We start from the raw sequence: 12,192 nt of genomic DNA, 5'->3' as shown, positions 1-12,192 counted from the left end.
ATGGGTAAGTTACCTCCCAGTGTGTAACCTATATAAACCCAGACCAGCAGCCATTTCTAACCAAAAAGTCTGCCCATCTGATGCCTGACTCCACAGCTGAATAAAAAGTTTTGCTGAATTCATAAGGTCTGCACCAGTCTCCACCATTTTGTTCTTATATCCTAAACCTATACTAGCTGTGAATACCCTTGATTTCTCAGCAAACTTATGCAATGATCTGGCTTGCAGATACTCACTGTATGTACTTAGTCTCATATTACATGCCAGTATTATAGAAGTAAGCTATCTGAGGTATGCAATTGAACTAGAAAGAAAAAAAAAATACCCTGAAAAAGTTGACATAGTTCAAGCCATATCTTTATACTGCCAATCCCTCTTAGATAAGCATTATCCCACAACCAGCAAATATATATATATATATATACCATAATTAGCAGTGTAAGACATAGGAACAAATGGCCTCTATATACAATATTTAGCTTTATTTATGAGCAATTTTTTCTATATATGCGCTTGATTTCCTCTGGGTTCTTGGGAATCACACTATCTACTCACTGTCTCTAAAGAAGTCCACAAATTAAATAAAGGTCCATTGACAACTAACAGAACACTTTTTAAAAAAACAGCTTACCACATTTCTGGGTGGGGTGGCACATGCCTGTAATCCCAGCAGCTCGGGCAACTGAGGTAGGAAGATTGCAAGTTCAAAGCAAACTTGAGCAATGGCAAGGTGTTAAGCAACTCAGTGAGACCCTGGGTCTAAATAAAACATAAAATAGGGCTGGGGATGTGGTTCAGTGGTAGAGTTCAATCCCTGGTAACCCCCCCCCCAAATACACACACACAAAAAAAAGTTTACCATCAAGGAAAATCATTAAATCCCATAGTTGTACTCCCCCAAACCAGCTCAGTGCTTATATATATATATATATATATATATATATATATATATATATATATAAAATAACCAACTCAGTCCTGACTTACTTTATCACATTACAAGAGAAAAATGGTAAAACAAACACTCTCCAGGGGATCAAAAGCAAAAGCAATTTAGATAAATTTGGGCTGAACAGACAAACCTGTTCCTTGGGTGCATAGCATAACCACAATGCTTTTTCCACAAGCCTCTCTTTGCATGTCTACACAAATCCATCAGATTAAGTTAATTCACAATACTTCAGCATAAACTATCATCAATAGAAAAACATGCGATATATCTTAAAATGTTGCATTTCTTTAAAATATGACAAAAAGAAAAGTGAGCTGAAAACCCAGAGTCTAAAATAGCTATCCATACACTACAAACATATTAATGGGTGACAAAAATGAGATCATATGACAAAAAAGAAAATAAGAATTAAGATTTTTATCTCCACTGTATAGAATTCATGACAGTTTTTGGGCTTCCAACCTAGCTATTTTTTAAAAATTACATATATTTTTTTAAATTTATATATACACATTTAATTTATATGTGTTTAATTTTTATATATGTATTTAATTTATATATATAATGAGCCAGGTGCAGTAGAATACACCTGTAGTCCCAGAAACTCAACAGGTTGAAGATAGAGGATCGCAAGTTCAAGACCAGCCTCAGCAACTTAGAAAGGCCCTAAGCAACATATGAGACCCTGTTTGTAAAAAAAATAATAATTAAAAGGGCTGGGGATGTGAGATAATGGGAAAGTGTCCCTGGTTTAAATTCCAAGGACCCGTCCCCCCTGCAAAAAAAAAAAAAATGAATTGCCTCTTTTATTAACACAAAATGAGACCTCAATGAGTTGACTTGTTTCTAACAAAAAGTTAAAATTTAAAAGTACATGTTAACCTCTCTTTTCTTTATGCTTACTTTTTTTGTTGTTTTTTTTAAACTGCATCCTATTTTTTTTTAAGAGAAAGAGAGAGAGAATTTTTTGATATTTATTTTTTAGTTTTTGGCGGACACAACATCCTTGTTTGTATATGGTAGCTGAGGATCGAACCCGGGCCGCATGCATGCCAAGCAAGTGCGCTACTGCCTGAGCCACATCCCCAGCCCAATGCTTACTTTTTTATGTTATCCTAATGTTCTAACTATTCTCCTGGCCTTCCACCCAAACATGCAAGACAAAGAATGTGAGAAGCCCAAAATTCTGTAGAGGCTGTCTGCAAGTGGGGGGGAGTCACAGTAACTGCCACACTGGATCCTCTTACATAAGAAGAGAGAAAGGATCCTCAGTGCCTCTCACATATGAAAGAGGCTGATGGCAGAAAGTCTACATGACCAAGGAGCTGTCCTCAAGAAATTATAAGTTAAAGGAGTACAACAAAAATCCAGAGAGGGAAATTTTACAGTCAACTAGGTCTTCACCTCTCCAGAATTGCTTCTATTGTTCATTTTTCAAAGAATCAACTCACAGAAAAGAAGACCCCTGCTCCTGGAAGTCAAAAGAAAGTAATATCAATGTGTATAAGAATGCAGACTCAAGGCTTGTCCATGAAAAAATGTCTGCAGTGAAGAGAGTGGGGGAAGGAGAGCAGAAGAGAGTTACCAGTCTAACCTGGCCCAGCCCAGGCCAAAGAAAGCAGGGACCAAGGAGAAACTAAAGAGAATCTTGGGCCACCTCATTCCCCAGAGAATGCACTCAAGGAACTTCACCCTAGGGCTGGGATTGTGGCTCAGTGGTAGAACATTAGCCCAGCATGTGTTTGGCACAGGGCTTGACCCTCAGCACCATTTAAAAATAAATGAATAAAATACAAGTATTGTGTCCATCTACAACTAAAACAAAAAAAGAAAAACACAAAAACTTTTTAACCCCTTTCTGAATCCTTGAAAACTGCAGTAACTTCACTAATCAAATTAACTTCTATGGTTCCAGAATCACTATATTTGCTCAACTTAGATATCTCTTTCTTCCTTCTCCAGGGATATTAACTGTATATGTTAATATAGTAATGTATCACTATTACCTCTTACACTGTGAAACATAATTTAAAATATATTCATAATACTTTAATGAACATTTAGAAGGAACACTGAGATGATATACCTAACACAAGAGCCTGGGGGAGGGGAGCCATGGGATCAGCCCATTATGTCCCTCTTGCAGAGTTTCACCTGTCCAGAACTGAGCCATTTAGTTTCTATTATAACTTTCCTCTCACTTTCTCCACCCAATCAACTCTCTTGTCATTTTCCCCACCCAATCCCACCTTCTCATTGGGAATCTGACCACCCTATTGGCTACCTCATACCTTTAAACTGACAGTTTTGTGACATCATTCCCCCACCAAACTTACTGCCACCTGATAGAATCTTAGGCTTGCCATGCAGTTGTAAACAAATTTGGATCATCGCAAGTGACCAATGACCAGTAACCAATAATCAGAGTGGCCAGTGGCCAGTAAACACTGACCAGTGAACCCCATACTGGGAAACATACATTCTCTAGCCTCAGCCACCCACACATCCTCTGGGGTGGTCTCCTCATCCTTTGTATCTGCAATTGATGTGACCTCTTCTCTGACCATGTCAGATAAGGAAAAAAAATTTTTTTAAGTTTTTCGTTAGACTTTTCCCTGCCTAAATTTACTAATGGTGTGAAAAGAGCTTAGAATAATATGGAAAGGATGGAACTAGAAATCTGGACACCTAATTTCACTTTTGACTTTGACATGTACTAGGTATGGGACTAGACCATCTTTAAATCTCTCACAACATCTGTTTCCTGATCTGCTACAGGAGGATAACAGACTGCCCATGCTCTGGTACCTTTGTTTTCTAATATTGACCCTTCAGGGACATGTTTATAGAGAAATAAGTTTTTATGGTTGTGTTTGTATCAACTGAAAGAGAAAAATCCTAGGCAGGGTGGAAACCAAGAGGTTTCCTGGAACAGTTTCCCTCCACCAAGATTTCCACTTCAGTATTTCAAATTTAGTGCTGTTCATAAAAGGGGTATTCACGTATTTGGGAGTTTTCTGTTTAAACTAGGTGAAAAGAGAAAGAGGGATAGGGGAGTAGGAGGACAGGGCTGTAAGGAGGCAGATGTTCTTGGGGAGCAAGTTTGAGGCTGTTTAAGCAGAAGGCAACAGGAACTCAGTGGAGGAAGAAAATATAAAAATAAGAGAGAAGAAAATATCAGAATAAAAGAGATGAAGAGCATGATGTTCTCAAGAAAAAGGAGGTTGGTTGGGATGGATGTGGAAGAAAAGCAAAGATTTATTTAAACCAACAGACAGCATAGAGTGAATCTTCATAGAGGATGGTTTAGAGAATGTTTCGATTAATGCACTAGCAAGGAAACTAAGACTTGAATTAGGCTATCACTGGAGTAAGCAGTTTATCAGAAAAGTCTGTTACAGTTTTTCTATGACCTCTTTGAACACCGATGATGTTGACAGTTTGAACAAGAACATTTTAGTAGTATGTTTTAGAAATGATTCTTCATACAAATATGTCATGAAAGTGGGTATAGACAGGGCTGGGGCAACAGCATTCTCCATGTCCTACTCTGATTTTTTTTTTTTTAAGAGAGAGTGAGAGAGGAGAGAGAGAGAGAATTTTTAATATTTATTTTTTAGTTCTCGGCAGACACAACATCTTTGTTGGTATGTGGGGCTGAGGATCGAACCCGGGCCGCACGCATGCCAGGCGAGCGCGCTACCACTTGAGCCACATCCCCAGCCCCTTTACTCTGATTTTTGAACTACATGGATTTTGAAAAACTGATGTTCATTAACCTGCATCAGATGAACACATTCCTTTTTGTGACAGGTAGTTTTCCAAGAGTTTACTCTCTAAAGTAGAATACCTTTCAAGAGTCATTAATGGTTTTTAAACCTAAAAATCAAAAGAGAGACCTACAGAAGGACAAAAATTCAAGCTCCACATCTCTAATTCCACATTTATCTAAAACAATTTTATGAAGTCTTTTGGGGTTTTCTTTTTTTTTAATATGTATTTTTTTTTAGTCGCAGTTGGACACAATACCTTTATCTTTATGTGGTGCTGAGGCATGAACCCAGTGCCTCATGTGTGCTAGGCGAGCTCTCTAACACTGAGCCCCAGCCCCAGCCCCTCTTTTTGGTTGTTCTATATGGGCTGAGGGTGTAGGTCAGTGGCGGAGTGCATGCTTGGCATGTGGGAAGCCCTGGGTTCACTTCCCAGCACCAGTAACCATCAAAAAAATTAGATTTAAATTTATTATTATATTCTAGTGGTAATGTTTTTTTCAGACTTTAGAGACAACATATCCCTGTTAAACATGATTATAAACTAGATTTTGAAGAACAAAAGTAAATTTTATGCTCATTTTCAAGCATTTTTCCTGATTTTTGACTGAAATGTTTATCAGAAAATGTTTTTATATTAATTGAAATCTCTACTAGTAAAATTCATATCATTTATTTGGTGTGGGTAATATTTGGAGGAAGATGAACAAGCACAGTGATGAAATAACTTTACACTTCTTGTTTCATTCTCTACTTTAGCCAAAATTTCCTTCCTTCCCTCCTTCCTTCCTTCCTTCCTTCCTTCCTTCCTTCCTTCCTTCCTTCCTTCCTTCCCTCCTTCCTTTCTTTCTTCTTTCCAGTGCTGGGGAATGAATGCAGGGATTGAAATACAGGGTCTCATTCATGCTAGGCAGGCATGCTACCACAATCTATATCCCCAGCACATTTTGTTGAGGTTCTGAGACAGGATCTTGCTAAATTGCCCATGGTGGTTTTGAATTCCTGGGCTCCCACAATCCCATAGCCTCAACCTCCTGAATCCTGGGACCACAAGCACACCCCACCATTCATAGTGGGCTTTTGCTTTGGTTTTTGCTTTTGGCATGTGGTAGGAAAGAGATTGGTTTGGATTTTGCTTCTTTGCAGTACCAGGGAATGAAACTAGGGACACTTTACCACGACCTCCATCCCCAGGTCCCTCCCCCCCTTTTTTATGGACACAATATCTTCATTTATTCATTTTTATGTGGGGCTGAGGATTGAACCCAGTGCCTCACATGTACGAGACAAGTGCTCTACCAAGGAGCTGCAGCCCCAGCCCTTCTAAAATTTTATTTTGATACACTGTCTCACTAAATGGCCAAAGTCTTCCTCAAACGTACAATCCTCCTGCCTCAGGCTCCTGAGTAGCTGAGATTACAGGTGTGTGCCACTGCAGCTGGCTTCATAACACTGTTTTTGAAATAGGTAGCTACATACATTGTGGCTACGTATATGGTCACTTTTACTTAATTTTGTTGCTTATGTTGGCTGATAGAGTTTCTCTTCTTATATGCACTGCATAGAAATCCATATAAAATCACAATGGTGGGGGCAATGGTTTGTTTGACAGTATTCAGGAAAATAGACTAGAAATATTCTCTTTCATAATATTTTGTGCATGATTACAGAACTTCATTTGTGAGAAAATATACTACATTTCCAAATTTTCATCAGTTATCTATGCATTCTTTTTAGTTCTATGCTGTTTTTTACTTTTCTGTCACTCCAAAACATACAATATAATCCATCATATGAATCTTAAGTAATATTAGATTTTGATTCATGAATGAATTATCGCTGTTAGTATTATTGTAATCACCTTCGAGATTAGTAACCTGAAGCTCACAGAGTTTAAATAATATGTTTCTTCCAGAAAGCATTTCTTAAGAAACTTACTCTCAGGTAGTCATTTTGATGTAGCATCAAAAGCCAGGTTTAAGAGGGTAAAGAAATACCTATCGGACTGGGGATGTGGCTCAGTGATAGCACGCTCACCTAACATGCGTTAGGCACTGGGTTCCATTCTCAGCACCACATACAAATAAAACAAAGATATTGTGTCCACCTAAAACTAAAAAATAAATATTAAAAAAAGATCCATTAAATATACCATCTGAATGGTACAAGTAAACTCTAGAAAATGGCAGGAGAGCTGCACAAGCAAATAGTGGTGACACCAGGATTGTTTTCTATGAAGAGGGAAAAATAAAATTCTATTTCCTTGATTTGTGCTCTTTGTCTAGAGCACAGAGTCGGAGCAAGGAAGTAATTTTCTATGACCTGGTACTGATACTGAACAAATCAATCTTACTTCTCTGACCCTCTGTTTCCTCACTTAACAAACTGTTTTTTATGTTGTTTTTTGTTTGTTTGTTTGTTTTTTAAGAGAGAGGAGAGAGAGAGAGAGAATTTTTAATATTTATTTTTTAGTTCTCGGCGGACACAACATCTTTGTTGGTATGTGGTGCTGAGGATCGAACCCGGGCCGCACGCATGCCAGACTAGCGTGCTACCGCCTCAGCCATGTTCCCAGCCAACAAACTGTTAATGTTAAGTGTTCTCCAAGTTCAAAAAGGCTTCATAAGTTAATACTATGGCCCACTCAAAGGAAAGAGAGGGCAGAGAGAAGGATACTTTTAGGGAACAATGAGTGAAGCAGATCACTTGAGTCAACTATGTCCAATTGGACAGAAAGACAGTTGATCACAAGAGTACCAAACTGCTCCCACACTTGCAGCCATCTTAAATGGTTTGATTTGGGGTAGCTCAATGATTTCTGGTATTGGAGGCTTCCTGACTGCCACAACCTTAGGATGATATCATCCTCTGATATTTTAAGAATCTCTCAGTCTCATGATATTTTCACCAACCTCTTTCTTCCTACAGAAAATTCCTCAAATTCTTCTTTACATGGAAATGCACATTCTCTGCAACTCTCTCTTCCTGTGATGACCAATACAGCTTCCCTGACAGGAAGTGTCTGCAACTTCTCCAGAACCTCTGTTCCAGCTGCCACTTCAGCATGGTTACTGCCCTCAACCTGTGGCACCTACTTCCAGCCACTCATGGGCAGTGCCTCCCTTTATCAACATGCTAGCACAGCCACGGTGTCTGGGGTTACTGGCCAGAACCAGATGCCCATGGCACCTGCCTCCTATCCAAGTATTTTTGAGTGGTATATTCCAGGAAGTGCTGAAAAGAACTCATCTTCACTCGGGAATTTAATCTGACTCTCACTGACCAGGACACAGCAGGTTCTTCCATATCTATGACATCCCAATATGACAAAACTTCTGAAGCCAATGTCATGATCTGTGTGTATCTAACACTATATGCCAGGCTTGTTCAGATTCCAAATCAGGGACATAGCCTCTTACTTACCTACCAAGAAGGAAGCCAGCTCTATGTCTATGACCAAAACACTCTGGGGACTCTGCTCTGTGGAGAACATGGCCACTGTCTGCAATCCTATGGCTCTATGCCATATGCAGGAAGTAGTGCTGGTGCCCCTCAACCAGAAATGGTGACAGCGCTGAAGGAAGTTCAGCCCACAAATGTCCTACCATCAGTCTCTAACCCTGGGATCTACTGCTCAGTGTTCGCTCAATCTATTACAAAAGAAAATTTTCAAAGTGAGTACAATTAGCAAGAAGGGGAAAGATTAAGATTACCTTTCGGGCTGGGGATGTGGCTCAAGCGGTAGTGCGCTCGCCTGGCATGCGTGCGGCCCGGGTTCGATCCTCAACACCACATACAAACAAAGATGCTGTGTCCATCGAAAAACTAAAAAATAAATGTTAAAAAAATTTCCCCCTTCTCTAAAAAAAAAAAAAAAAAGATTACCTTTCAATTGAGGGTTAAGATTTCAGCTGGTAGCTGTGGTCCACAGACCTGTAGTATTTAAGTCCCAAAACTTTATCCACCATACTTGTTTAGCATTCCACATTTGAAGACTATGTAAACAAGAATGCAGGACACCATAATGGCCATCCAGGATGCATTTAAGAGACCTCCAGGACACTGAAGGAGGCTATTTTCACAATTTTTTGCAGATCAGTCCCCCTACACCACAACATTATACATTTATTTCCCATAGTTTTACTTTGATCTCTCTCTTAGGAAGATACTGCATAATATACCAGGGAGTGACAGTATAATTTTTCCTTAATTTGCTGCAGGACTTAAACTTTGTATGCAGTGATGCTGTCCAAAGCAGGGGTCTAAAAATCTGTCCTTTCACATATATTTCCTGAGCAAGAGCTTCACGCTCTCCTAGTTCAGGCTGTTCTTACATTCTGGGGAGAGTAGAGAGAATTGAGAGGCCCCTGTATAAGAATGAGAGACTTTCTAAAACAGTTTTTGTTCATTTCCCAGAGAGTAGGCAAGTGCTCCACCACTGAGTCATGCTGCCATGATGACCTGTTAGCCCAAAACTGTGTCAACAACTGATCACCTGTAACTAACAGGAACCTCCGAAAGAGACAAGTCCGCAGTCCTTAAAAAGAGCTAATAGAAATGACTTATCCACAGTCCACAGGTTCCCTAATTAGTGCGTTGCTGGGCAGGGGGAGCATCCTACTTACCATCGTCCTTGATTCCTTTCTTTGCAGTGATGGAAACTTCCATAGGGATGGAGGCTTCCTTGGGATTGCAATCTCCAAGTCAGATATTTTGTCTGCCACAGCCTCCGGAATTCCTGTACACCTGCAAAAACAGAAAAAGCCAAATAGTTGAGAAAAACTCACAAACTGAACTTGGGGACATTTCCATAATAACATCAGTCCAGAGTTCTACTAATTTTTTCGCATTGCCTCCAAATCAAAGCCAGGAACAAACAGAGATTAAGAATTTGTGTGAGATTAACACCATGATCTCAGAACCACTAAACACCTACCAGATTGCCATGGAGAACCAGGATCCTCCACTACTCCCTTTAGACATCCATGAAATCCACCAGCTTTTGGCCTCCATTGGTCCTCTGGACCAAGAGGAGAAGCCACATTCTGAAAATATCCATCTAGAAAGGAATAGCCTGAGTCTTGAGGACCAAGGCACACTTGAAAATGGGATTGAATTTAGCAGTGGTTTTGTAGACCTCACTGCACTGGTGGGAGATTTTCACCTTCCTGAGCTTTTCAGTTCCTTGAAAGACATTGACCAACCTGAAAGTCCTACAATAACAAAATCCAATGACACCAAAGCCATCATGGTGAATCAGGAACAGGAAATCACAAGTGCCTTAAAGGGTCCTAGTGACCCAGTGAGGAAGAACAAACATAAAGCCTCAGAGTCTCCTGGTGGAACTTCTCAGGCCAAAATGCAGCCAAGGGACCTGGAATGTGCATTAGGAGGAGAAGTTGCTCACAGGGATGCAGACAGTAGTAGGGCCCCTGAGCACACAGACAAGCACTCTCACAGCAAAGCTCAGGAAGCTGCATCCAGCAGGAACAGCAAGGCTAAGGGCCATGGGCAGGAAAAGACCAAGAGGACCAGAGAAAACAACTCCAGGAAAGTCGAGGAGAGGAAGCAGCCAGGCAATAAGGTCAAGGCAGGAGAGAAGCCAAATGTGCCCAAGATGAAGCGGAAGAGGAACCAACCTGAGCTTTGCCAAGAGACCTTCGCCAAGAGACCTCAGAGCTGTCTTGACATGCACATGCTGGAGTTGGTGCAGGTTTTCCACGCACTGGGGAAGAAGAATGATAAGAAAATTGGGCTCTCTTCCTCCCAGGCCCTGGGAAATTCAGGCACTACCCAAGACCCCCATCCATACTCAGCTATGAAACCATGGCTGGCGGTTAAGGGTCCTGAGAAATCACAAATCAAAGCCCAGAATCCAGATATCAGGGCTGAAGGAGAGGGTCCCTCTCCTTCCATTGATGAGCCTCCACCACCTGGTAAGGTAAAATTGGTACCTTTGCCTTTTCTGACCCTGGAGAAACCTCCACCTCGACCAGTAATCAATTGGAGGCCACAGTCTCTGGCTTCACGGAGACTCACTTCACGGAGACCCACTGGGGCTTACCCTGCCCAGCCTGGTCCAACTAGCTCAGCTAAACCCATGGCAGTAGAAACACATCCCAACCAGCTACTGCCAACCCATCTTGGATGCGTCCTGCCAAGCCAGCTCACCCCGTTTTGACTCATGCCATTCAGTCACGTGTGAGCGCTTCTACCCAGCCTAGTGTCCCTTGGTCTGCTGCTTCTGGGCCTGCACCCTACAAAACATCATCTTGTACTTCTCTTCATTGGCAACCAGTTCCCAATGTTGGCACTAAGCCCTAGTCACAACCACCCAAGCCTCAAAACCAATATCTCCTCCAAGACTTTGCCTTACAACCAATTCCATGGAGGAAACCCAATGTTCCTGGGCAAGTAGTATCAACTCCCATCACCAAACACCAGAGGCCAGAGCGGGAAGCCATGAAGAAGAAGGCTCAACAAGAGCGTGAGAATGCTGCCAAGTACACTGCTTTGAGTGCAGTGTTTCATTGAGAGGGAAAGAGAGATGGAGATTGCTTGCTACCATGGCTACACGATGTAAAAGCTGCTGAGATCAGTGGTACCTCTTAGGGACCGAATAGTTTTCCACATGTATATAGATAGAGAGATACACATTTATTTATCCTCATAAACATTCAATGTTTAATAAAATTAAATTAATAATGTAATATAATAATATAAGTAATACATAATAAAGAGGCCTTCTGGTACCACTGAGAATTGATAGAAAATAAAGAGGCCTTTGGGTACTTCATGGGTACCAAATAGTGTTCTCATATACACATAGATAGAGAGATACAAATTCATTCATTTAGACACAGTTCAAAATGTAATAAAGTTAAGAAATGCTATAGGTTTGTTTAATAGGTAAGCAATAAAGAGGCTTTCTGGTACCATTTGAATAACAAATAGTTTTCCACATATATTGAGAGAGAGGTACATAGATACAAAGGTATTCATTTATACATTTTTAAGACTTAATATAGTTGAATAAATAAATGTAATAGAATTGAGAGATAAGTAATAAAGAGGATTTCTGGCACCACTTGGGCACCCCATAATGTTCCACATATATGTAGATACAATTTTTTTAAATATGTAGTTATGTAGGTACAAATTTCTTTATTCCAATAAATATTCAAAATTGAATAAAGAATTGTAATAGAATTGGTTAACAGATAATAAAGAGGCCTTCTGTTACCACTTGGCTATCAAACATTTTTCCTCATTCCGGTATACTTTAAAAAAATAAAATCGAATAAAGAAATGTAATGGAATTGATTAATAGATAAATAATAATGAGGACTTTTGAGTTTGAATTGCCATTAACTCTGGTATTGTTTGGTAGAAGTGGGGATCACAGTCTGCTTGAGAAGAAAGGAACTAAAACTTGACTAGGATAACATGGGTAAAGGATAGGAATGGAGG

The 12,192-nt window shown here is 40.1% G+C and overlaps 1 protein-coding gene across 1 annotated transcript; it reads left to right on the top strand.

The window, feature by feature from the left end:
* Positions 1–11,305, top strand: LOC101978118 (uncharacterized protein C2orf78-like). Its single transcript, XM_078027901.1, is given in 7 exon segments — positions 1–4; positions 3,408–3,554; positions 7,651–7,974; positions 7,977–8,396; positions 9,375–10,831; positions 10,834–11,237; positions 11,239–11,305. Coding segments are annotated over 7 exon segments (2,823 nt in total).
* Positions 11,306–12,192: the final 887 nt, after the last annotated feature.

Source organism: Ictidomys tridecemlineatus, chromosome 12 (assembly GCF_052094955.1).
Source record: "Ictidomys tridecemlineatus isolate mIctTri1 chromosome 12, mIctTri1.hap1, whole genome shotgun sequence".
Lineage (NCBI taxonomy): Eukaryota > Metazoa > Chordata > Mammalia > Rodentia > Sciuridae > Ictidomys > Ictidomys tridecemlineatus.
This window is presented reverse-complemented; position numbering and strand designations above follow the sequence as displayed.